At 40.2% G+C, this 25481-nt stretch overlaps 4 protein-coding genes and 1 pseudogene across 6 annotated transcripts in view; 3 read left to right on the top strand and 2 right to left on the bottom strand.

Annotated features, from left to right (window-relative positions):
- The window catches only part of LOC146467137 (kelch-like protein 7), a 32217-nt gene extending 19398 nt beyond the window's left edge, over window positions 1-12819 (top strand). The window contains exon 2 of the mRNA XM_085126001.1: window positions 12519-12819. The gene's annotated coding sequence lies outside the window, so the exon portion shown is untranslated. The remainder of the gene's footprint in view (window positions 1-12518) is intronic.
- The window catches only part of LOC146467125 (putative skeletal organic matrix protein 5), an 89177-nt gene continuing 64049 nt past the window's right edge, over window positions 354-25481 (bottom strand). The window contains exons 1-5 of one of the 3 annotated variants that reach the window (XM_085126010.1): window positions 4605-5020; window positions 1602-1799; window positions 1303-1345; window positions 1013-1139; window positions 354-927 (exon numbers count right to left, since the gene is read on the bottom strand). In XM_085126010.1, coding sequence (XP_084982136.1) covers window positions 418-927; window positions 1013-1139; window positions 1303-1345; window positions 1602-1731 — 810 coding nt within the window. In that variant the 5' untranslated portion in view covers window positions 1732-1799; window positions 4605-5020 and the 3' untranslated portion in view covers window positions 354-417. Of the gene's footprint in view, window positions 928-1012; window positions 1140-1302; window positions 1346-1601; window positions 2164-4604; window positions 5021-25481 lie in introns of those variants that run through there. The other 2 variants (XM_085126011.1, XM_085126009.1) reach the window with 2 other exon arrangements.
- Window positions 9314-25481, top strand: part of LOC146467132 (kelch-like protein 7) — a 36298-nt gene continuing 20130 nt past the window's right edge. Inside the window, exon 1 of the mRNA XM_085126003.1 lies at window positions 9314-11176. Coding sequence (XP_084982129.1) covers window positions 9431-11176 — 1746 coding nt within the window. The 5' untranslated portion in view covers window positions 9314-9430. The remainder of the gene's footprint in view (window positions 11177-25481) is intronic.
- LOC146467136 (uncharacterized) lies at window positions 13908-15163 on the top strand (annotated as a pseudogene).
- Window positions 20463-21955, bottom strand: LOC146467135 (putative skeletal organic matrix protein 5). The gene is made up of 4 exons (XM_085126007.1): window positions 21677-21955; window positions 21386-21428; window positions 21118-21244; window positions 20463-21032 (listed from the first exon to the last, which is right to left on the bottom strand). Exons 1-4 carry the CDS (start codon window positions 21894-21896, stop codon window positions 20499-20501), a joined length of 924 nt encoding a protein of 307 aa, XP_084982133.1. The 5' UTR covers window positions 21897-21955; the 3' UTR covers window positions 20463-20498.

Genomic DNA, 25481 nt, shown 5'->3' with positions numbered 1-25481 from the left:
ACCAGATCGATCGTCGGATTCCATTACGCTTCTAACTCTAAAATTGTCTAATGTTTTCTTATCTCGTTTAAAAATTCCATCGGTTTCATTTTCCTAAGCCAGTCTTTGGTGGGTGTGTCTGTTTGTCCATTACTCAGAGAAATTACTAGTAAGTCAATAAAGCCAGGCTGTCAGTTTATTGCTGAGGAATCCAATTTGAATATTGGCTGATTGGAAATTATTCATTCTTCAATGCTGCGAAACTATCTCAGAGAGGTAAAATCTAGCTATTTTTTCCTTTTTTAATTCGCTCAGTCAGTCAATCAGTCAGTCAGTCAGTCCAGAAAGTCAATTGACTTCAATGACAGACAAAAATAGTTAATAAACTCTCCATCTTTATTTTAAAAGTGGACATTTTTTGTACATTTTATGTACGAGTTACTGAACCAAGATGAAGCCCATGGCTTTGATCTTTATCGCTTTGTTCCCGTGGTATCCATGATGTCCACACGTGTTGGAATCATCATTCCCTCCAGTACCAAACCCGATTCTGGAATCACAGGTTGCACAATCCTTCTCGTTGTTTCCAAGGATGCCGATTCTTGCTTTGGAAGAGCCCTTAGCGCTACCGGCAGTGTTAAACCCTTCTTTGTTACAGTTGGTTTGCAACGATGCCCGAGAACCAATCAGCGTCTTCCACGTGTTACGACCCAGTGACGTTGCACGGTATTTCCCGTCAGCAATCAGTGCGTACAGTGAGTTGGCCTGCTTATTGATGACGAGGAACTTGATCTGCTGACCGATCTTCATACCGAGGCAGATCTTGGAGAAGGCTGTGTTCCAGTAGGTAGGCAGCTTGGTCTGTTGTGTGTCGAACCCAGTCTTTCCTCCAGCAGAGTTATAGGCATTTCTGTTGCTCCAAAAAGCAGAATCGTAATGGAACGTTTTCTGCAATAGAAAGAAGGAAAATTAGTCAACTGTCAGATGTTAATTATTTGTACAGCGTTTTTAAAAGATGAGGAGAACTACATACCTTTGTGCCGTCAATCTTAATGGCCAGCGTCCACCCTCCATTTCCGCATCCAAAGTTGCCCATGTGACAGTAAACAGGAATCTTCTGTGAACCAAACATCAGCGGATACACTTGGCTTTTGGTGGAACTGGAAAGAAAGAGAAAAAGTGTACGTTAAAGTGGTAAGGAAGTGTTATCGTTAGCTTTTTGTTTTCTTTTATTGTTGGGGAGTCTCAGAATTTTGAAAATGGGGTCAAATATTCAAATCCGAACCTTTCCTTTGTCTCGCTTAGTTCGCGGAATGTACCCACCTGTGTTTTTCATACTGTTCCTTACATGACGAGGCTGGAACGGCTGGGAAAAAGGTAAAAGAACCCAGTTAGATGTAGTTTTAAAAAATATCACGATGAATACTGACATTGGACTTCTATCTGTCCCGGTTGGTTGATGCACGAGAGACGAAAAACACGAGGAAGGGAACTAAGGCGCGGACGCGCGCGATATTTTCCCACTCGGGCGACTTTCTTGAACTGCGCTTAGTAAAGAAACAGTAGCGATTTGAAACTTTCTCAAGGAAAGACGGGGAAAACACTAGAGACAAATCATTTACCTGGTGGCAGAGTAGGTGAAGGTTTGTTGACCACTGCAATGAGACTTTCCAGTTTAGTTTGCAACATTTTAATGGCGTCGTTTGCGTCCGAATCCTGAAGCAGGTTACACATCAGATTACAAACCATCATCTTGTCGTACGGTTTGGTGCAAGATTTGGAGGAGTTGTTGGCGCCATTCACGCTCAGGACGAGGAAAACTGCAAGGAAATAAACTTGGATATTCAAGTGCATTTTGAGAACTTCGATGAACGGGTTTTGGCTGCTCAACAAAGATTGAAAGTCCTGCGGATTGCTGACCGTTATGACTAATAACACTTAGGCTGTACTTACTCAAGTCCAAGGTTTCAACTGAGAATATTGTGTTTACAATGCAGGAAGATTTTCTTGTTGCTTTCCCGTCCAATTAGCTTTGTCCAAGTTATTGTTATCTTAACTCGCCTCAGTACCTCTCGCTTTTATCAGCGAATTATTTACTCCAGTTTTATATCGCACACATCTTCCTCCATTCTCGTTGATCATCTTGCATAAAATGAGGAAAAGTCAAGGGAAGAAAAACATTTATCGCGTAAAAAATAAATAAAATAAAATGAAAATCAAGAGGTGAAATGCTAATGTCTAGATTTGTAGCGTCATAGTATATAAAACGTTCCACGCCTAGGAGGACTATACAGCGGTAGTTTAATATATTTAACGCGGGTACAGCTAAGCGTATAGCTAATCTACCACTTGTCTGCCAAAGGGTTGCCCCCAGGAACTGTGATATGGGGATGCGGAACATAGCCTGGAATCACTGACCTTCCAATCTTCCTAACGAACGTTTGTCAAAAATTGCGACTCCGACTCTCTTTTATATACTCAACCGCGCATCAACAAGTTCTAATATTTATCCAAATAGAATCAACAGTTTTAATATAACAAAAACAACAACAATAAGCGGAACTTTTTGCACATCTGGAGTGCAGTAGAGGATATACCTCGATGACGAGTTCCTTCCCCACCGTCTCCTTTCCTCCTTGGCTCTATCTAGTACCGTGAAGATTTCTGAGTCAGTTTTTGTCGTTAAGTTAGAGGATAACTTTCCCGCCGCTTGGTTAGCGAAGGAAAATAAAATTGGGAGTGAACACCACTTCCTTGCTCTCACCCACCTCTTTTGGAATCATTCATTTTCGCAGTTAATTTGGCTCGTTTCTTTCGTTGATTGTGTCGATAACCTTCTTGTCTCAGAGACAGTGCTTTGATAAAATTTTGTCAAAGCAAGTCGTCTTGGACCTTTGCCTGTGTTTATTCTCGCTATCATTTTCACCCCAGGGTACTTTAATGTCCTACCTAAATGCCTTTTTAACAAAAATTTTCAATTCTTCTCGCGAAATGCTTTAGTCTTTTTGTTTCACAGTTACATGTTACTTATACAGATTGACTGAAATCACAAAACTTTATTCAGCATTCGAGACAAATAATGGTATTGTTATGCGTTGATTTCATGTTTAAACACTTGCATTTGATCAACAAGTCTAGGTATTACAACAAGATTAAAATGCGCGCACCTGTTTAATTTATAATAATTTTAAGGAATAAAATGAGAAAACGAAAACGAACCGACTCTTCTGAAATGGTATCTTTTGCAAGTCACTTTAGCTTAGCATATTTAATTCCTTGGACACATAGCACAATGTTTTGAGATTCAAATAACGGGAAGGTCGGCTCATATTAACTTTTCAGTGTACGTCTCTTAAAAACATGAATTCGCCTATCTTTTTTGCCGACATGTTATCAATGACCACAAAGACAGAATGAAAGTAATCAACGTATTTAAGGCGGGGATTGTAAGGAGAAAATAAGCCTGCGTCAGAGCAGTCGTCTCCTTTCTGACAGCCGGCTGGAAACTCGTTCTCCCCGGAAGCATTCATTTCGACTTCTACCTCTTGAAGAAGAAATGACGGCTACGCAAGTTAAGAGAAAATAGACATTGATTATTACCGAGGAGACAAACATGTCGGTTGTGTTCATGAGAAAAAAAATCTTCTGAATACAGACCATTGTATCGATGTCAATCGAAATATCTGAGTTGTTTAAACTGCGAACCAAAACTGATAACATATTAAGACATTTGACAGCTCCTTATTGCAAAATTAATAAATGCACGTATTACATTTCGTTAATGTGTTTATCTTTCCTTTCGTAGGTATCTTCTCGGCAATAAAACGCCACTGAATTCAGTTTTTGTTGGTCGTTTAGACGTAGAAAAAGCCGTGACCGATATCTCTCGGTATATCTCTCTATCGTGATTTTTCTTGTATCTAGATGACACGAAAGTTGCCCCGGCGGACGCCTACTAAAAGTGGCCCTCTAACAGAGATTTTATTTCCAGCCATCAATACTGAATTTGTTTCGGAACCCTCACTTGAAAGAAAGTGTCCGCTTAACCGAGAGGTTTGTCTATAATCAGTTTCCAAAATGTCGCTGTTTGTGGCGGCTTGATCCCATGCTCAGTCATTAAACCCTGAGGGTGAAACCTTCAGTTTTCGTAGCGACTTTAAAGATCAATACAAGTAAAGTTAGCAAGTTAAAATAAAAGAACCTCTCTTTCCCCCTACTTCACCTTCCTTTTCGGAGTTATTGCGTCGTGTGATTTAAGGCTCGTTTCAACTGACGCTAATGTTTCGATTACCGCCTTCTAGTCTCGAAGGTGACGCTTTGTTTCAATTGTTTTAAATAAAAGTTATTTCTTATACAAGTCGCACGCCGAGGTATCTCATACCTAGCCACGAACCACAGATCTTCTCAGTAATCCCAAGACCGAAGGTCTGATCAAACCCCGACACACTTTTGATTAGATAGATAGATGCTTTATTAAAACAGCAGATTACTAAAAAACAGATTACACAACCTTGCCTTCGCACGCCATGATAAACAGCCTACTATAATTCATAGTTTTCACAGAAGCATCGTTCTACCGGCGCCGCAAATTTGCGGATTGATCATTATTTTATTTCCTATCTTACCTCGATTTGTTGTTTCTTTCCCTCCGTCTTTCCTTACTTGTTCCGCCAAGGTTTCTGTGAGTGTACTCGCCGTTCGAACAGTTTCTTTATGGTGGCCATTTGCAGTGTGTTTATTTTCTTCAGGGCGTCACGTCAACGTAAGTACACGTGTCCTATTTTCTCAATTAAACGCATTTTGAAAAAAGTCGTGAATTCCTCTTGCAAAATGGTTCAGGGGTTTTTTCTTAAGACATATTTCTGTTATAGACTGACTAATTTGGTAAAACTTTCGACACCATTTGATAGGAATAGCATTGTTATGTTTTGTTTAATTTGAAATTTCAAGTTTGTAATCGCGTTAGATCACCATATCTTTAGTCATGAAAATCAATCATAGTTTTAAACAATCGCCTGTTTTTCCTAATATTTTAACGTTTCGGAAATGAAGCGAAACCATTCTTTTAAAACTCAAAATTCCTCCTGACGAGGCAAGTCTTTAAATTTTGGTAAATCAGTCAAGTTAGCATATTTAATTGCCGTAGAAACGAAGCGGATTAAAACTGATAATTTCGAAATGCAAATTAATGAAATTTCGCTCCACATCGATTTTGACAGTTTTGGTCAAACGACCCGTCAATATTTTCGGATAGTTGTTATGTAATTCTTTAAGTTTCTGTGACTATCTTGAAATATGTGACGAAAAGGATCTGGGGCCAAGACATGGCTGGTCATGGTAATAGCAGTTCGGAGTACACAGATATTAATATAAATAGGTGCGGTTACACACAGCACGGTAAATGGCATTTCCCGTGGTAAATTGTCCCGCGGTACATCACACTTGGGTTTTAGTGTACCGTGGCTCCAGCGGTTACACGCGAATAGCGATTTCCCAAGGTAAAACAAATGTCACGCAAATGTGGCGGGAAATTGAATTGCAACTTCTTGAGTCATGAAGTTTGATTCAAGAGAATTAGCGTGCCTCATATCTATCTTTCTCTTGCTATCACGCCGACGACTTTCCGCTTACCTTTTTATACGATACTTGATGCGAAAGAGATTTCAAAGGTGGCGGTTGCTTGCAATGATACAACAGAGTACTGCTGTCTTAACTAGACAAATTCAACGTTGAGGAACTAAAGCGCGCGCGCGTCGAAGTGTATGGAGTCTTCCTCGACCACAGCTTTGGTTTGAAAGATTGCTAAATGATAGATCGCATGAAGGCTGGTGGAAAGAAAACTTTCGGGTTTCCAGAGCCACTTTTGAATACATCTGTAGATTACTGTAGTTGGGCCGGCGTTATCGCGACAAGATACCGCCATGAGAGCCGCAGTTCCAGTGGAGAAAAGAGTGAGCTGCGAAGAAACTTTTGCTGTCAAACGGAGCATCGTGATTGGCTGTTGTACCTTGGGCATCAAAACACCACAGCAATTTACCACGTTAAATGTCATGGGCGCTTCGTGTGATCTTTTTGACGTATCCATGGATATTTAACACGGGAAATTTACCTCGGGAAACGTCGGTCACACTACTAAATACAGTTTCCCCTGGTAAAAGGGCAATTTACCACGGTAAAAGTGCCCCGTGTAACCGCACCTAATTTTAACAATTGATTCATGCGTCAGCGTGCTTCATCGAGATATGAAGCACGCGGGAAGTTTGGAGAGCACGAAAGATGCGTAAGAGTTGCTTGAGGCGTAGCCGAGAGCAACTCTAGCTTCTTGAGTGCTCTGCAAACTTCCCAAGTGCTTCATATCTCGATGAATGCACAGCTGACGCTTGAATCAATTGTTTTATAACATTTTCAACGCGGTAGTTTTTAAACCCGTTGATTCTAGGTTGGCCAGAGGTTTCCCAAGCATTCAGCCAATGTGCAAAATAGTAAAAAAAAACCCATGTTCGGTAAAAATACACATCTTACAAGATAAAAAAGGCAACACCCCTTTGGTCTACAGTAGTTAAAGTTTCTAATTATGGAATAAAATACACTGGTTGCCAATTAAAAATTTTCCAAAAAACAAACTTGAAAATTTGATCCTCGCGTTACATGGGAGAATTCTTTCCGCTTGCGAGGACATGTCGGTTTGTTTACGCAAGATTTACGCAGTTGTCACGTCTCAAGAATGAAAAGAGAAAGAAAACAGACAACTGAAGCTTCCCTAAATGAAAAATTTATTCAATTAAGTCTTTGTTCTAAGAAGCAAGGGCGTACAATTTTTAATCCGAGACGATGAACGCGCAAGTGATTTGAAGGAACTGCAAGTCCATTTTGAAGTGAATTTATCGAACCGTGTGCACGGTTTTCAAAAATTTCGCAACAAAACTGTTAGGAATACGAAAAAGCTTTCAATTAGAAAAGTATTTAAGTACAAATTCACAATCAAACCTGTAATTTCTTGTGGATTGAATTCCCACAAGTACTCGAACGTTACCAAGAAAGTTCGTGGTGTATAATCAGTAAATAATGATCTGAAATGTCCGCTTGCTGATCGTCGGCTGGATAAAACAACAATATCTCCTTGAAGCACAATTTCTTCGCCGTTAATTATCGGATTTCCGCTTTTGAAACTATCGAGTATTCCTTAGCAGTCTTTCTTTCAGTTTATCGTTTCGAAAAGGTGTCTTTTCCCTCTGAGAAAGCGAAATTGGCGCCTGAAAATTAATAGTTTTGCGAGACACGATGTCACGGGCCTTGTTCTCTTTTTTTCTTTTCTTTAGGTTTTTTTTTCGGGAGTTAAAAACTCCAATCCCAAAGAAAAAGTGGGATAAGCTTCTTCATCAGCTGGTTCCCTTGTTGTCATCTGTAGTTAAACATTTGCTGAAGATTTCTCCCGTTTTTGAATGCAAAATGGAGAAAGTCGCTCACCGAGTTCTCGAGGCATTTGTTAGCTGACGTCATCAGCGTGCACAATAGGAATATGAAGCACGCTCGCGCAATTGAATTTGATTGCACGAATTTACTAGCTATGTTATAATATAAAATGATTTTAAACGCTTGCAGATTATCCTACCGTACGGACGGTCCGCGCTTCTGAAATTGAAATGAACCGATCAAGTTTTCTTACGTCATTAATGCCTGCGGTTACCTGTGATTGGCTGTGCAGAACAAGAGAAATACTACAAAAAGTCTTCATTCCGCAAGAAAATGTTTAGCATGATCAGAATCAAGGTAACTTATTGCTTGGGTAATGATTTTTAGATGCTGAATAAAAATGAATGTTTTTAATTAGTATATTTTTATGTCGGCAAAAACGAATTGAAAACAATAACTTTGCTCCTGCATCACACTTTTTGGTACAGTTCTTTGCCGTTTCTTTTACTAGGACTACCAAGTGAAATTTCCTAATTTCACGTTTGCAGGAGGACATAAACAAACGACGACAGATTTTTCTTTCACATTTTAAATTTGGAATCAGGCAGTTAGAGTCCAGGATAATTTATTTCTCTGGCTCTTGAGAGGACATACTTGTGTGGCTTTTGACAACGCATGAACACTAAATTGTTGTAAACTAAGGGCATTTATATTGCTATCTATGATGATGAGCGGATGTCAGAAAACAAGTAGTTTATTTCAACAGCTTCCACGGCTTGAAACTGGTTGATTTCGATCCATTTTAGTTCTTATTTCCGATTCACAAGGTACCGGAGGAGTGCCTTTGTTACTATTGTATATCAAAACAAACTGATAGCGAAGGAAACTGACAGGTACTGTAGTAAACAGATTATTGAAGGTTGTGAAAAGGCACTTTCAGCATCAGAGTTTAAGACTTCCTGATCAGTGGACATTTATTTGTTTTAATTATATATATTTTTAGCACATTGCTTTTTAACTTCGAAAAACTCTGGGGGGGGGGGGGGTGGGGGCTCAAGCCCCCCTACCCCTTCCCCTGCCACGGGCCTGCATTAACTTTAAATTGATGCATTTACAAAATAATTAATACCATTTCCTTTTAAAATACAAGCATTTTTTTTTTCATTTGGGATGCCAAATATCACTGAGAAAAATCGGGTGAATGTTTTCTGCCATAAAGCTCCACTCAAAATTGAAAGGAACGCGCCAATAAACAGGTTCGAATGGTTATTCCGTGTCCAATAAAACAATTTTCACCAAGTACACTCTTCTAGTCTGTAAAAAAGAACTCGGTCTAGGAGCGAAAAAGAAAGGGCCCATTAGGAGCCTTTTCACGGGCTAAGGCAGGATCCTGGTTAAAGAACGTCTAATTTTGGTGTTGAGGTTGAACCTTCCCTTATGTTTGTTTTTTTTTTAGTTTGGGTCTCAAAATATTCTTAAGAGACGTTCTTAAATTATCTGTTAAAGTTTAGTTATTTCGTGTGTTTATAAAGGCTGACAGGCATCCCCCCCTTCCCATTTGGGTCAATTGAGACGGAAGAGTGCATGCCATGCCCGTGCCAACCTTAGCTATAGTGTACCATTAAAGGCAACCCTTGCGGAAGACAAGGCCCACATAAAACAAAACGCGAACGAGACCAACATAAACAATACGAGTGTTAAAAACAATTATTCAAGTCGAAGTTACACACACAAATTGCTGTGGGACATGAACTGCGATGCCGGCTGGATGCAAGCATCTGTTCGTTTTTCCCAGTGGTTCTCCCAGGAACTCAGTGAACGTCCTCCCCCCCCCCCCCCCCCCCCCCGCTTCCTGGGGCATGTTCTAAGTATGTTGCAATTTTGTTTAAAAATAAAAATAAAAAAGGTCCTCGCAAAAAAAGGAGCGTAACGCGAAAGCGTGGTCGCTGTTTCTGTCCTGTAAAAAGGGTCCTTCGAGGACCAGAGCCCAATCCCCTCTCAATTGCATTCGCTTCCGTCTACTTCCGCAAAGGCAATCATGGCGAAGGTGTCTAACCCCATGACAACAGATCCTTCACAACATCGTCAACAACTTATCGAGCGTCTTGATGCCCTGAGAAGAAACGAAAGCTTCTGTGATGTGACAGTTTCAGTGAAAGGCAAAGAGTTCAAAGCTCACAAACCTGTGCTAGCCGCAGCAAGCCCGTTCTTCCTTTCACTTCTTGAAATTGACATGAGAGAAAGCAACGAACAGTTGATTAAAATAGAGCTTGAAGAAGCTACTGCGGCTGTCATGGAAGAAGTACTAAAGTACATTTACACTGGAAATGTTTCAGTTACCGAGGAGAGTAGCCATAATTTGATTGCAACTGCAGATTATCTACTTATGCCAGGCTTAAAAACAGCAGCGTGTGATTTCTTGAAGATTAATGTGACACCCGAAAACTGTCTTTATAACTATTACTTTGCCGACAAGTATCAGTGCACGGAGTTGAAGGAGTCATCCTGCAAAGTGATCCATAAACGTTTCAGTGTTGTCTTGGAAACAGATGATTTTCTGAACCTCGATGTAAAACAAGTCATGGAATGGGTGTCAAGTGATGATGTTGTTGTCAGAGCTGAAGAAGAAATTTTTCATGGAATTGTGAAGTGGGTTTCTCACAACAAGAGTAAAAGAGAAAAAGATTTTCCTGAGTTGTTGCGTCAAGTACGCCTGATGTCCATTTCACACGACTTTTTGTGTAACAGTTTGGTCAAGGAAGAGCTCGTAACAACCAACATTGAGTGTACTAACCTTGTCTGCGGTTCTTTGGGGTCAATTTTTGGCTCCAGTGGTAATAGTCGTATCAAGCTACCAAGAAAATGCCTGGAATTACAGCAAGATGGAATCTTTGTTTGTGGTGGAAAAAAAGCCTTGTGTTACCTTCCACATGAAAACAAGTGGTACCACTTTGCAGACATGACTTGGGAACATCAGAACCATGTTCCCATACAATACAGAGACAAAGTTTATATTTTCAGTAAACAAAAAGTTGTGCTTGGTCAGTCTCCAGTGGCAGAATACTATGTACCTTCCACTAACTCATGGGGAGCAATTAGAACAAAGTTTAAGTATGAAGAGCAATTTTCTTCTGTATTTGTATTTGATGATGATGTGACTTTGTATGTATTAACAAATACTGAAACTGCTCCTGAGAACACCATTTTTACATACCATCCAGACAAGAATGAATGGAAAATATATGGGGGTGGAGCTCTCAGTCGCTGGGGAGCATGTGGTGTCACTGATGGTCATCATATTTACATAATGGGTGGCACTGAGAATGAAAATGAAGAGATTAATGGAATAGCCAGGGTAGAAAAACTTGATCCAAGTGAAGAAAGCTGGGAGGAGGTTGCACCTATGAATGAAGTCAGACATGATGCTTTTGGAGCAGCCATGAACGAGAAGATCTATGTAGCAGGTGGACTGCAAAAGGATGATGGGAATCTAAGAGCACTCAACACATGCGAGGTTTACAGCCCATCAACTGATGAATGGCAGGTGATACCCAGTCTTAAAGTGCCCCGTCACTCTGCAAGCATGGTGTGCTTTAAGGGAACTTTGTATGTCATTGGTGGTATGAAAGACAGCAGGAAATCAAGAGAGCTGTCAGTCGAAATGTTTGATTCTGATGCAAATGAATGGAAGGAGAAATCAACCATACCTGTCAACCGTGAAACTCAAGAGGAGGTCAGAAAAAAAATTCACTACAAAGCTTGTTTTGCAATGATCCACAAAAAGGTCCTGGTAGAACCTAAGATGCAGCTTATGAACTGAGTGCCTAGTCTAAATATTATACTAAAGTATTTTTGCGGGGATTATGACTATGCAGGAAAAACAGATCTTAGCAAGGGCTATTGAAATTCAAAAGGAAAATTGGAGGTAACCATTGATTTTTTTAGAGATAATTTAGCAACAATTATTCTAAAAAACAGTGAAACACAAAGAAATGTATGGCGTTTTTTTTTCCAAATTGAAGCTTTATTATCTCTGAATATTGCAGGGTTACCCCAAATTTTCTTTATGGATAGCAAGAGCACTTGCTAAGTTCTGCTTTCTCCTCATAGTTTTAAACCATGCAAAAATATCCACGTATTGTAGGCCCCATCCTTATTTGTTCATTTTAGGTTTCTTTTGGTTGTTACTAACTGATTTAGCTTATTTCTTCTATATTTTTTACCAATGTATTTTAATTAAACAAAGCCTCCTCCAACTGCCTTTTTCTTGCATCAAGCGGTCATTTGTGGGAAAATTCCAGGGTTAGGAAAGGCTTCAAAACTGCACTTCTTTGTGTTTACCGTGTAGCATGAAAATTATTCGGGTTCTAATTTTTGCGAATTTTGCGGATTGACCTCGATCCGCAAAAATTATTTCCTGCAGAAAAAAACACCCGCAAAATAAAACGCCGCAAACATTAACTCCCTTCAGTAAACTCCACTTTTAATAGATCTGCGGTCGATCTGCGCCACTGGGGCGATATACATTGGACTTAAACAGACCAACCATGCTCTAGTGGCGCTTCTGCGGTGGCTTGCACAGAAGTTATTTCAACTCTTGAACCTTCAACTGAACAAGAGTGAACTATTATCATCGACTAAGTCTGCCTCATTGCTTTACACTAGGGCAAAGTTTTTGCATTTTAGCAGGCCGCTCCCCGGTTAGGTCTCAAAGTTGTATACTTCTACATCTTTCACTCGAAAGCCCCTCTGTATGCCTAGAAAGGTTTCAGCTATGGGTAATTCAATCATTCATACTGCTTTCTTATAAAATAATATAGTGTTTGGTTGTGCATAGTAGGCCAGGTAGGCTTTTTGTTTTGTTTCGTTGTTGTTCAGTCCCTTTACGCAGTAAGGTATTACAGTGGTATGTCTCTAATTTGTAAGTAGAGTGAACTGTGACTCAACATTCCGTACAATAAAAGTTAAGAGTATTAAGGCTTGAACAGAGCATCGCAAAAATTAGTTCCCAGCAAAAATTTCAGTCATCTCGAACCGCAAAAATTTGTTCCTGCAAACCACAAAAACTCGCCAATCCGCAAAATAAAACTCCCGCAAAATTTTCATGCTACACGGTAGTTTGTAAGGCATGCTATTGATTCCTTTGTTTATATATAACTGTGGAACTAGATCTAAGGGTTTTTTTTTAAGTGTAAATGAATGAATGCCTTTTGTGGAATAATATTGTTGTCAAGCACAGCTAGCAATGGTTGAATCAACCTTGGGGTAATATACAGCCTATGTTTCTTTTTAAAGCCTGAACTGTGTACCCCCCAACCTGACCAGATTCATGGGCCACCAAACAGACTGGTCCATGAACAACCTAATGACCTCCTCTATGGACCACCGCAAAAGAAGAAAAGAAAAAAAAGAAGTTTTCATCCAAAAACTAAACAACAAATAAAGCAATGGTCATCCATGATTGCATTGGGCATGAAAGCAGCTGCTTTGTAATTCTTTTAAGCCTGGGACGAGTTTTATGAACCTGCGGGAGAATTGGCTGAACAAAATGTTAGAGAAACGCAAAGAACAAGCCAGTTTTAAAACACAGCTTGCTTATTTGGTTTATATTCTACAATGAGCAAATACTATCTTGCCATGTATATGTTGTGGCTCAAAACTTTTTAGGGGATTAAAAATTTTTAAACCAGTTTGACTTTTATGATTATGGTATGAATACTGCACAAAGGAAAACAAAAATCAGACTGGTTTGAAAAATAATTGTAATTAACCCAAAAAAATTGAAACCACATTGACAATCAAGTGGCTGACCCTGAGCCAGAGCCAACTAAATTTATGAAATAGCACACTCGAAATGCTAAACTTAAACTTCCCTTTCTTCTGTTTATTGTGTTGGCCATAAAGAGGTTCAGTAGGGGTACTCTGAACCAGTCTGCCCATGGATCAGTCTTTTCGAGTTACCCAATTAAAGGCCGAAAGGCCAACTAAACCAGTTCAGTTTATAAATTATAATGCCTATGACTAGCCACAGGGTGCCCACTTGTTTCTTTTGTCTCCTGTGATTTAGGGCAAAAGAGGATTTCCATATATTTAAAGAAATAATTATTAAATTATGTTGTAAAACCTGGTAGACAGTTTTACTTGGGAGATTGTGTTTGACATTGCAAAACGAAATCATGCATAAGAACCCAATTACCTAGATAATATATAGCATGTATTAATTCCATTTAAGTTGTATTTTATATTTTTTTGTATCTTGCCTTTAGTTTTTGTCACTAGTTACTTATTATTTTATTTGTTTAATTAAATGATTGTTCAATATTTGCTTCTTTTATGTGCAAATATGCAGCAGCCAACTCGAAAGCTTTGCAACTTTGGCTGCTTCAAACTGACTTCAATGTAATATATGTTTTTAGTTATGTAACCTGTATCTATGTTTATTTTTTCTTCCTCTTGTGTTTCAAGCCAAATATTAATGTGAAATAAAACGATCTAACTTTTGAGATGTTTTCGACTGCTCTTGAATGGACTGCCCAGAAGAAGTTGCATATTCGGCTTATATTTTGCATTTGCTAGATGATTTCTTGATTGTTTCTCCCTCTCAAGCCTCATGCCAACATCAGTTGGATAATTTTTTAATGTTCTGTAGTTATTTGGGTATCCCCATGGCACCAGAGAAAACTGTTGGCCCATCGACAACACTGGCTTTTGCGGCTATTGAGCTGGACATGCACAGTTCTGGTGGAGGCCCGTTTACCCCAAGAAAAGCTGGATAAATGTCGTGAACTTCTCTCAGCCTTTCTTCGTACGCGTAAGGTCACTCTTCAGGAAATTCAATCGTTGACAGGATTGCTCAATTTTGCCTGCACAGTTGTTGTCTCAGGTCGGGCTTTCTTGCGCAGGTTAATTGATTTGACTATTGGAGTACAAAAATCACTTTTTTTGATTCGCCTTTCTAGCGAAGTGAAACAGGATTTGTTGGTTTGGCAATCGTTTCTCTCAAGTTTTAATGGGCGCTCATTTTTTCTGACTGATCAGTGGACCAACTCTCATCAGCTAGAACTGTATACTGATGCCTCTGGTGCCTTGGGTTATGGTGCTGTTTTTGGTAGACATTGGTGTTACGGTCGGACTGGCCGGATAGCTGGTGTCACCTAAACATTGCCTTTTTAGAACTTTACCCAATTGTTTCGAGTCTGCATTTATGGGGCCATGAAATGCAGAATCAACGCATCCTTTTCTTTACTGATTATGAGGCATTGGTTCATGTCATCAACAAGCAGTCTTGTCGGGATAAGAACTTGTTCTTTTTAGTTTGTAGGCTGGTGCTTGTTCGTTTGGAAAAGAATATTTGTTTTAAAGCCAAGCATATTACGGGTGTGCACAATGTTCTTGCTGATGCCCTTTCTCGGTTAAAATTGCAGACTTTCAAACAACTGGCACCGGCCTACATGAATCCTCATCCCACAGAGATCCCTCTTCATCTCCAGCCTCTCAGTTGGCGTCAGTGACCTCCTATCTGCTGCGTTCAAGCCTGCAACCATCTTCCATTCCCACTTATCGGCGGGCTTGGAAGCTTTTTCATAAATTTTACAATTCAGTTTTCAACTTACCCTTTGCTTTTGTTCCCATTTCCCCATCACTACTGGCTCTGTTTATCGCGTATTTGTTTGATTTCAACTATGTCCCATCTACTGTGACAACATACATTTCGGCCTTGGGATATTTGCATAAGCTGTTAGGTTTCCCTGATCCATCCAAAGTGTTTTATGTTTCTCAGATCCTCAAAGGCTATAAGAAGGTGGGTTTCCGTTTGGATAGCCGCCTTCCTATAACACTTTCTATCCTATTTTGGACCGGTTAGTATCAATAGCTCCATCCTTACAGGGGTCTACCTACCAAATGAGTCAGTTTCGGGCTATGTGCTCTTTGGCCTTTTACGCCTTTTTGCGTATAGGAGAAATGACTGCTACATGTAATAGCAGTGCTAACCCTCCCCTTCAGTTATATCAGCTCACTAAATTAAATTCACCATCTGGGGAATTGATGGATTTGAAACTTACCTTTGGGGGATTTTAAACATAGCTACAATGCACGCCCCTTTTCCTCGGTTCTTTCCCGGCAGCCCAATTCCACCTGTCCCGTTGCATTGTTGTCACAGTACTTCACCTTACGGGGCGTCAGACCTGGGGCCATTTTCCTTTCAGAGGATGGGTTGCCTGTCTCAAGGTCATTTTTCTCCAACCAGCTTTTAAGGGCTTGTCAATTGTGTGGCTTAGATTCTTCCCGTTATAAAGATCATAGGTTCCGAATTGGTGCGGCTTCATATGCAGCAGATCAGGGGTTTTCTGATACTCAGATAAGAATGTTAGGACGCTGGAAGTCCAATGCTTTTATGCGCTATATCAGGGTTCCCAGTCTCCGTTCCTGAACACATAATTGGGTCATTATAATTATGGGCAATAAGGGTCAGTTTGCATGGGCGGCTGCCCCAACCCGTTGTGTCTCCCTTTGTTACTCTCAATTTTCCTTGTTACTAAGAATTCATCTAGCAAATAGCAATTTTTACCATCTTTTATTTTTTGGCTTAATTAATGTCATCATAATTACTGGTAAGGTGGGTCAGTTTGCGTGGGCGGCTGCCCCACCTTGTTGTGTCTTAATTGATCTCAATTTTCCTTGTTACCAAGGATTAATTTTGCAGCTAGCAAAAGATGGTAAACTATTTTACCATTTTTTATTCCTTATGGGTAGTAAGTCAGGTGTGGCATGCTTGCATGGGCGGCTGCTCCACTTGATTTCTTGACTCAGTTTGCATAGGCAGCTCTTTCAGGAGCTACTTTAAGTTCTTGTCATGAAGGGTGTAATTCCTGACTCAGTTTGCATGGGCGATTTTGTCAGGAGCTACTTTTTTTAATTCTTGTTGTGAACAGTCTAATTCCTAATTCAGTTTGCATGGGCAGCTTTTTCAGGAGCTACTTTAAGTTCTTGTCATGAAGGGTGTAATTCCTGACTCAGTTTGCATGGGCGATTTTGTCAGGAGTTACTTTTCTGATTCTTGTTGTGAACAGTCTAATTCCTAATTCAGTTTGCATGGGCGATTTTGTCAGGAGTTACTTTTTTAATTCTTGTTGTGAACAGTCTAATTCTTAATTCAGTTTGCATGGGCGATTTTGTCAGGAGTTACTTTTTTAATTCTTGTTGTGAACAGTCTAATTCTTAATTCAGTTTGCATGGGCGGCTTTTTCTGGATTTAGTTTTCAATTGTTCAGGTTATGCTAGTCTTTGTGATCTGATTACTGTAGTTAATTTTGGGTGTGCCATGCTTGCATGGGCGGCTGGTACACCATTGTAATATTCAAGGATTTCGTTTTCAGTGCCGGCTGATTAGCAGTCATAGCTTGTTGTGTATCTTATTCTGCTCTTGCCTGGGGTGGGGCAGCAATGCACCTTTGGTGTCATTGCTTTGGGCGTTTTTCTTGGCCCGCACCTTTACTGGGCAAACATATAATAACAGAATTCATTCATGATTTGTTTGTTTCAATAAAAGCGGCTATGGACCTATTGTCCATAGCCATATTGCTCCAACTTTGGTGTGTTTATTTTTGTTGCCCAGTAAACAGAGCTCAGGCAAGAGCAGAATTTATGGGTTTGGCTTGGGCGGAGAGAGAAAGACATAATATTTTAATATTCACAGTCCTCATGCACTGCTGTATATTAAGGCCAACACCAAAACAGTCAGCCTTGAGAGCTTTGCAAATCCTGATCCCTCTAATGGGTATCTTTCATAGCGCAGTTTTCATTTGAGTGTTACAACAATCTCGTACTCAGAGTCCTCAGGTTTTTTGGCCAGCGGTTGGTCGCCAGGAGAGACTGTCACTCTGGGGAACTGGAACTTTATTTTACCGCAAATATCTTGCAGTAATAAATTCCAGTTCCCCAGAGTCTCTTTTGGCAACCAACCGCTGGCCAAAGAGCCTGAGGACTCTGGGTACGAGATTGGTGTTAAAGTTAATATCGTGTCTCGTTTTACTTTACTACGCTCTGTGATTGGTCAGCAAAACTCCGGCCATTTTCTCTTCCAATAAGAAGAAAAGCAAATTAACTGATCATGCCTTGCTTGATGCGATTTCCCCTCATATTATTCCACACAAAAAGAACGCAGACCACCATTATTATCATTAGTGCATAATTGATAGCTTTGCTATTATATTGTTACAATTGATATTGTCTAACGCATCTAAGAAAATTATTGCGAATTCTCCAAACCTTTTTTTTTGCGGGATTTTGCTGTGTGTTTTGGCCGTGGGGGCTGGGGGGTCTGGGGTGGGGGGGGGGGACTCTAAAACTTTTTGTCTGGGGGTGTGCCACTGGTCTCTGAAGCTTACCTTAATCCTGACCAATCCAGTTTTCGTTAATTAAAATGGATGTCGGAAGACTGTATATGTTGCATTTAAAGACACTATCATGGCTTTTAAACATGCCTTAAAAGTGCAGCAAATGCGCCACGTGGGGATGGACAATTTATAAATAAATTGACCAAACACGATTATGGCTCACCCCTACCGGTACTACTCACTAGGCAAATGTTTACATTATTTTTTTCCCTATCATTGGCTCTGACAACTGCAAGATTTTTGGCTACCCATAAGCATAAGCTTGAGGCTTTAAAATCTGACAACAAGTATATCGATACAGGTATTTGTGCAGTAGATTGAAGCCTCTGTCTCTTATCCACATTATTAGAACCTGATCCTGTAATAAGCAGGACATACGCTTATATCAAATGATCGTTTTATTAAAAGAGTTCGCAAGGCAATTTGGCCACCGTAAAGAAATTCGAGTGCTATCGTTTCGAGCGTTAACTATTCGGTCTGCCCCTTGTCTGACGAAAGGCCGGTGAACGGTCGATACGTCCAAACCGTTCGTTTCCACCCCCTCGATCGTCATACCGAGGGACATCTTGTAGACTAAGGGTGTGTTCGAGTAGGTAGGCAGCTTGGTCTGTTGTGTGTGGAACCCAGTCTTCCCTCCTGCAAGGTTACAGGAATTTATGTTGTTCTGTTTAAAGTTTCAACTTCATTAAGTCGCATTCAGAGTCTCCCAGCACTTTGCTACTTGTTTCCACCGCAAGTTGCTGCTACAAATGTGAAAAAATAACTAAACCATTCTTTGTGAGACGGTCATCTGAATTTTATTTTTTTGGTTAAACCACTGATGGGTAGCATATTAAATTTTTAGGAACGAATCATAAAGCTTTCTTTCATATGCAAATGACAGGAAGGTCAGTCATGTTAACCTTGTCAGACTCTCGCTCATGCAAAAAGTCAATTGTTCTTAGTGCTCCCTTTACAAATCGAGTACGTTTTATGCATCTGTCAATTCTAACAGTGCAACCCCCACCCTTACCTCCCCACCCCTGGGGGACTTTAGTTTGGCATCTTTGAACATTGTCCGTTCCGATGACTTATCGGGTAAATCCGACTGTTCAGTATTCTGGCAGTGGCCCTTCTTTCTGTGGATCTATCATCTCATTTATGCCCCCCTCCCCTCCATCCCCCTCCGACTTAGTCAATCAGGAATTTATTGTCTTTGTTACATAACTTATCATCAGGGGAACGAAGTAACTTGAGTATCAGCCCTTCCTTAGGGAAGAGGGGGGGGGGGGGGGGAGGGCGGGACCGAAGAGTCTTATACTCAGGCTAGAAACGATTAAGTATTGTGAGTGAAGAACTGTACCAGACCGTCAAATGCTCGAGGCTAGAGTAATGCTCGACCCTCAGTTTGGGTTTCGACTCGGTTTCGGTGGGAATCGAATGCACGACCAGTCCAGATTTGAGCAACGGTTGCTGGCTACCGACTGAGCTACAAGGCCATTCAAACATACTCAAGAGTTAATTCTCTGATCCATCGTAATTTATAGTGTTAACGACACAACATTCATTTGTACCTTTCACATTCTTTCGTCAGTAAAGGAATTCCATGATTTGCATGATCCTGCGTCTCTCGTGAAAACTAAACTTAAGATAATACGAAATTACAAGAGAGGGGAAATTATAAACATACAGTATATTGGGAGAAATTTTTTCGTGATAGAAGGAAGACACAAAAAAGCTTTCATACGAGTGTGGTAGATTTCTGGTTGCTGTCAAAATTTCAAGTAATATTCGTATGGTAACCGTAACGGAAAGCAACTCTTCTTGGCAAAGGAAAAGCCTCCTAAGTTATGCTGCTTGTGAACCTAGACGTTTTCGAGACAAAATTCGCCATCGCTCATTGTTGGTTGTGTATGGTTTTTATATTGAGCCGGTGGAGCCACGCTATTGGTGAAAGCTATAAGCAACGTTGAAAGCAACAAAAAGTTAGTTGAAGTGAGAGGCGTTCATTGATTTTGTTTGGATTAAGAGTGCCGATTTGAAAGATGAATTTATGCGGCCTTCCCATTTAGCCGCGACAGATCGCCATGTGTTTGTAAGGTCAGTTTGGACGCATCTTTGTCATTTCTTGCAATATCTCGTAGTTGCTGAAGGAAACGGTAACCTAGTCTGCTATCTATTTCCCCAATGTATATCTTTTTGCATAATAGAGGAATACGAAAAAAAAAAAAAAAAAAAAAGAGTGAGTTTGATAGATCGCTCGGGTCCCCCGTATTGTTCGGGCGTTGTGGATTAAAGGGGAAGTCTTGCATGGCACGTGGGAGTATCTAAAAGAACTAGATCGATCGTCGGCTTCCATTACGCTTCTAACTCTAAAATTATCAAATATGTTCTTGTCACGTTTAAAAATTCCATCGGTTTCAGTTTTCAAAGCCAGTCTTTGGTAATTGTGTCTGCTTGTCCATTACTCAAAGAAATAACTAGTCAGTCAAGAAAGCCAGGCTCTCAGTATATTGCTGAGGAATTCAATTGCAATATTGGCTGGTTGGAACTGATTATTCATTCTTTCATTACTACGAAACTATACCAGAGATGTAAAATTGAGCTTTTTATCCCTTTTTTAATTTGGTCAGTCAGTCAGTCCAGGAAGTCAATTGACTTTAATGACAGACACAAATAGTTAAAAAAAACTCTCCATCTTTATTTCACAAGTGGATGTTTTTGTACATTTTATGTACGAGTTAGTTCTACTCTACTGAACCAAGATGTATCCCATGGCTTTGATCTTTGTTTTAATTTTATCGTATCCATATTGTTTCCACACGTGTTTGAGTCATCAGTGTATCCACCAGTACCAAAGCCGATTCTGGAATCACACGTTCCACAATCTTTCTGCTCGTTTGCAAGGATACCGATTCTTGCCCTGGTAGAGCCCTTATCGCTGCAGGCAACATTGAACCCTTCCCTGTTACAGTTCGCTTGCAACGATGCCCGAGAACCAATCAGCGTTTTCCACGTGTTACGACTCAGTGACGTTGCACGGTATTTCCCATCAGCAATCAGTGCGTACAGTGAGCTGGCCTGCTTATTAATGACGAGGAACTTGATCTGCTGACCGATCTTCATACCAAGGCAGATCTTAGAGAAGGGTGTGTTCCAGTAGGTAGGCAGCTTGGTCTGTTGTGTGTCGAACCCAGTCTTCCCTCCAGCAGAGTTATAGGCATTTCTGTTGTTCCAAAAAGCAGAATCGTAATGGAACGTTTTCTGGAATAGAAAGAAGGAAAATTAGTCAACTGTCAGATGTTAAATACTTGTACAGCGTTTGTAAAGAATGAAGAGGACTGCATACCTTTGTGCCGTCAATCTTCATGGCCAGCGTCCACCCTCCATCTCCGCATCCAAAGTTGCCCATGTGACAGTAAACAGGAATCTTCTGTGAACCAAGCATCATCGGATACACTTGGCTTTTGGTGGAACTGGAAAGGAAGAGAAACAGTGTAAGTTAAAGTGGTAAGGAAACGTTGTCTTTTTAAAAATGGGGTTAAATATTCAAATCCGAACCTTTCATTTGTCTCGCTTAGTTAGCGGAATGTGTCATAGTACACCTCAAAACCCACCTGCGTTTTTCATACTGTTCCTTGCATGAAGAGGCGGGAACGGCTGTAAAAAAAAAATCCAGTTAGATGTAGTTTTTGAAAATATCAGAATGTATACACTGGAATTCTATCTGTCCCTCTGTTGATGATGCGTGAGAGACGAAAGACACAAGAAAGAGAACTAAGGCGTGATCGCACGCGATATTTTTCAACTCACGCGACCTTCTCGAGCTGCGCTTAGCAAAAAAACAGTAGCGATTTGAAACTTTCGAAAGGAAAGACGACAATAACACTGGAGACAAATCATTTTACCTGGTGGCAAAGTAGGTGAAGGTTTGTTGACCACTGCAATGAGATTTTCCAGTTTAGTTTGCAGCATTTTAATGGCGTCGTCCTGAAGTAGGTTACACATCAGATTACAAACCATCATCTTGTCGTATGGTTTGGCGCAAGATTTGGAAGAGTTGTTAGCGCCATTCACGGTCAGGACGAGGAAAACTGCAAGGAAATAAACCTGGATAGGCAAACGCATTTTTAGAAATCCAATGAACGATTTTCAGCTGCTCAACAAAGCCGGATTGAAAGTCCTGTGGATTGCTTGGCTGTTACGACTAATAACACGTAGGATGTACTTATTTAAGTTCAAGGTTTCAACTGAGAAGGTTGTGTTTACAATGTGGGAAGATTTTCTTGCTTGATCTCCCGTCCAATCAACTTACTCCGAGTCAGTTTTTAATTTTATCTTTACTCGCCTAGGGCCTCCCAGTTTGATCAGTGGATTGCGTACTCAACTTTTATCGCGGAAACAACTTCTTCCGTTCATGTTGATTATCAGATCGTAGTAATATGGACAAAATTCAAGGAAGAAAGACCTTTCTCGCCTTAAAAAATAGAAAACAATGAAAACCAGGAGGTGAATTATTACACTATTAAATTAAAAATTTGTAGCGTCGTCAATATATAAAAACGTTGCACGCCTAGTTGGATCATACAGTGGTAGTTTAACATATATTAACGCGGTTGCTATAGCATGAAGCAGGTTTGAATAAAACTACTCTACCTCTTGTCTACCAAACGGTTGCCCCCAGGGAACTGAGATATGATGCGGAACATAGCCTCGAATCACTGACCTTCAAATCTTCCTAATGAATGTTTGTTAAAAATTGCGACTCCGACTAGCTTTTCTCTACTCAACCGCACCTCAACAAGTTCTAATATTAATCCTAGTAAAATTCACAGTTTTAATATAACATCAACAACAATAAGCGGAACTTCTTGCACATCTGGAGTGCAATAGAGGATATACCTCAATGGGGGGTTTCCTTACCCATCGTCTCCATTCCTTCTTGTCTCTTCCCAGTACCGTGAAGAATTCTGTGATACTTTTTTTGTCTGTAATTTAGAAGCAACTTTCCCGCCGCTCGGTTAGGAAAGGAAAATAAAATTGGGAGTGAACCCCACTTTCTTGCTCTCACCCACCTCTTTTGGAATCATTCATTTGCGCAGTTTAATTTGGCTCGTTTCTTTCGTCGATTGTGTTAATAACCTCCTAGTCTCAGAGACAGTGCTTTGATTAAATTTTGTCAGTAAAGCAAGTCGCGTTGTTCCTTTGCCTGTGTTTATTCTCGCTATGAATTTTCACGTCAGGGTACTTTCATGTCCTAACCAAATGCATTTTTAACAAAATTGTTCAATTCTTCTTGCGAAATGCTTTAGTCTATTTGTTTCACAGTTACATGTTACTTATACAGATTGAGTGAAATCACAAAACTTTATTCAGCATTCGAGACGAATAATGCTATTAATTGTTATGCGTTGATTTCATGTTTACACGCTTGCATTTGATCAACAAGTCTAGGTATTACAACTAGATTAAAATGCGCGCAACCGTTTAATTTAAAATAATTTTAGGGAATAAAACAATACGAAAACGAACCGACAATTCTGAAATGGTACCTTTTGCAACAAGTCACTTTAGCTTAGCCTATTTAATTCCTTGGACACAGTGATAGCACAATGTTTTGAGATTCCAATAACGGGAAAGTCGCTCATATTAACATTTTAGTGTACGTCTCGCTGAAAACATGAATTCTCCTAGCCTTTTTGCCGACATTTTATCAATGTCCACAAAGACAGAATGAAAGTATTCAATGTATTCAAGGCGGGGATTGTAAGGAGAAAATAAGCCTGCGTCAGAGCTGTCGTCTCCTTTCCGACAGCCGACTGGAAACTCGTTCTCCCCTGAAGCATTCGTTTCGGCGCTACTTCTACCGCTTGAAGAGGGAATGACTGCTACACAAGTTAAGAGAAAATAGACTTTGATTATTTCCGCGGAGACAAACATGTCGGTTGTGTTCACGAGAAACAAAAACTTCTGAATACAGACCATTGTATCGGTGTCATTCGAAATATCGGAGTTGTTTAAACTACTAACCAAAACTGAATACATATTAAGACATTTGACAGCTTCTTATTGAAAATTAATAGATGTATACAGTCAACTCTCGCCTTGTGGACACCTCGCTATTACGGACACCCCGATAATACGGACAGCAGGTAAATCCCCGGCAAAAATAAATTACAGACGTTTGACTGAAATAAATTCCCGCTATTACGGACTCTCGCTATTAAGGACATTAACTCGCGGTCCCGAGGGTGTCCGCAATAAAGAGAGTTGACTGTATTACATTCCCTTAATGTGTTTATTTGCACTCAACATTTTAGCTTGCATTTATTTTGATCTCTTTCCTTTCGCAGGTATCTGCTCAGTAATAAAAAGCCACTGAATTCAGTTTTGTTGCTCGTTTAGACGTAGAAAAAGCCGTGATCGATATCTCTCAGTATATCTGTCTATCGTGATTTTTCTTGTATACCCCATGAGCAGCTTTGAGCAGGAAAAAAATTCCACCCAGGGGTCCTCTTAATATTGTACGCGATGTGTCATCGTATGCCTGGAAATGTAACATGAAACAGCCACAGTGTATTATAGTCACGCAGTTTCATCTTGCGCTTTCGAGACAAACTCGTGCCTTGCGACGCGCAGTGTTTTCCGGAGTGGTATTGTATGATATATTTTCCACGGTCAACTGCCGATTTGCCTTTGGTTTGCCTTCATTTTCATAGCATTTCCCAGCCCAGACTGTCACAAAGGAGTGGAATTTTTTTGTATTTATCGATAAGTGCGGCGGGCAGCAATTTAATTTATTGAATAACAGCAGACCACTTCCTCTGCTCGAGGATTGACCTTTACACATGCATATTCGACTTGGTAAGTTGTATCTACCATAAAGCCGAGGAAAATAGTTCTTGGGTCATTCGTTGTTATTTTCTCCACCTGAGAATGCGATGCTCAGATAAATCGACGCCAGCTTCGATAAAATTATGTACTTCTGAAATCGAGTTGTATTAGTGTGAATTGTCCCAGCTTTCTCTGTCTTTGAATTTGGCTAACAAATTTCCTCTCAGTATCATTGGATTGAAATCTCGAAAAGCAACGTATACGTTTAGGAATTATAACGATATTTTGGAAGGATGTACCTCCTCAGACCATTGCCGAGAGTCGTAGTCTTGTTGAATATTTGTTATTATGGCGGGAAACTGATCGAGGTTGGGAAACTCGCGCGTATTCGTCATGGATTCACGATCTTATAAAAGCAAGGCAAGGCATTGGTGAGTAGTGAAATTTGTAAATAGGCTATATCAATTTTAAGATTCTGTTTTTTGAACTTATTGTATTGCATAGCTTGGCTCTTAGTCATTTATTTACTGCACTGTTTTTATCTACCGCGCGCCACGTTAATTCAACCATCACCGCGCGATATTAATCCTGTACTGCTTTACTTGGGTAGTCAGTTTTTAATGAACTGTTGTTATCTGTCGAGCAGACTGCTTTACTTGGGTAGTCAGTTCTTTCAAGAACTGTTGTTATCTGTCGAGCAAACTGCTTTACTTGGGTAGTCAGTTCTTTATTAAGCTGTTGTTATCTGTCGAGCAGAACATTAACCGGCTAACCTCGCGCTATGAACACTAACTTAGGTTCTGCGTTAGCTTATCGAGCAGAATGCTCTGCTTCCACTAATTAATATCGCAATAACCAATTCTGCCCTACTTGGGTAGT

Source organism: Pavona decussata, unplaced genomic scaffold, assembly GCF_977016875.1.
Source record: "Pavona decussata unplaced genomic scaffold, jaPavDecu1.1 SCAFFOLD_137, whole genome shotgun sequence".
Taxonomy (NCBI): domain Eukaryota; kingdom Metazoa; phylum Cnidaria; class Anthozoa; order Scleractinia; family Agariciidae; genus Pavona; species Pavona decussata.
The sequence above is the reverse complement of the archived record's forward strand: the minus strand, read 5'-3'. Positions and strand labels throughout refer to the sequence as shown.

What these genes read in the sequence shown, in the direction of transcription:
- LOC146467135 (XM_085126007.1), bottom strand. Translation starts at nt 21,896, where the DNA reads ATGCGTTTGCCTATCCAGGTTTATTTCCTTGCAGTTTTCCTCGTCCTG. An exon ending in TTCACCTACTTTGCCACCAG is followed by an intron (nt 21,429 to 21,676) that starts GTAAAATGATTT and finishes TTTTTTTTACAG; the next exon opens with CCGTTCCCGCCTCTTCATGC. An exon ending in TGAAGATTGACGGCACAAAG is followed by an intron (nt 21,033 to 21,117) that starts GTATGCAGTCCT and finishes TTTCTATTCCAG; the next exon opens with AAAACGTTCCATTACGATTC.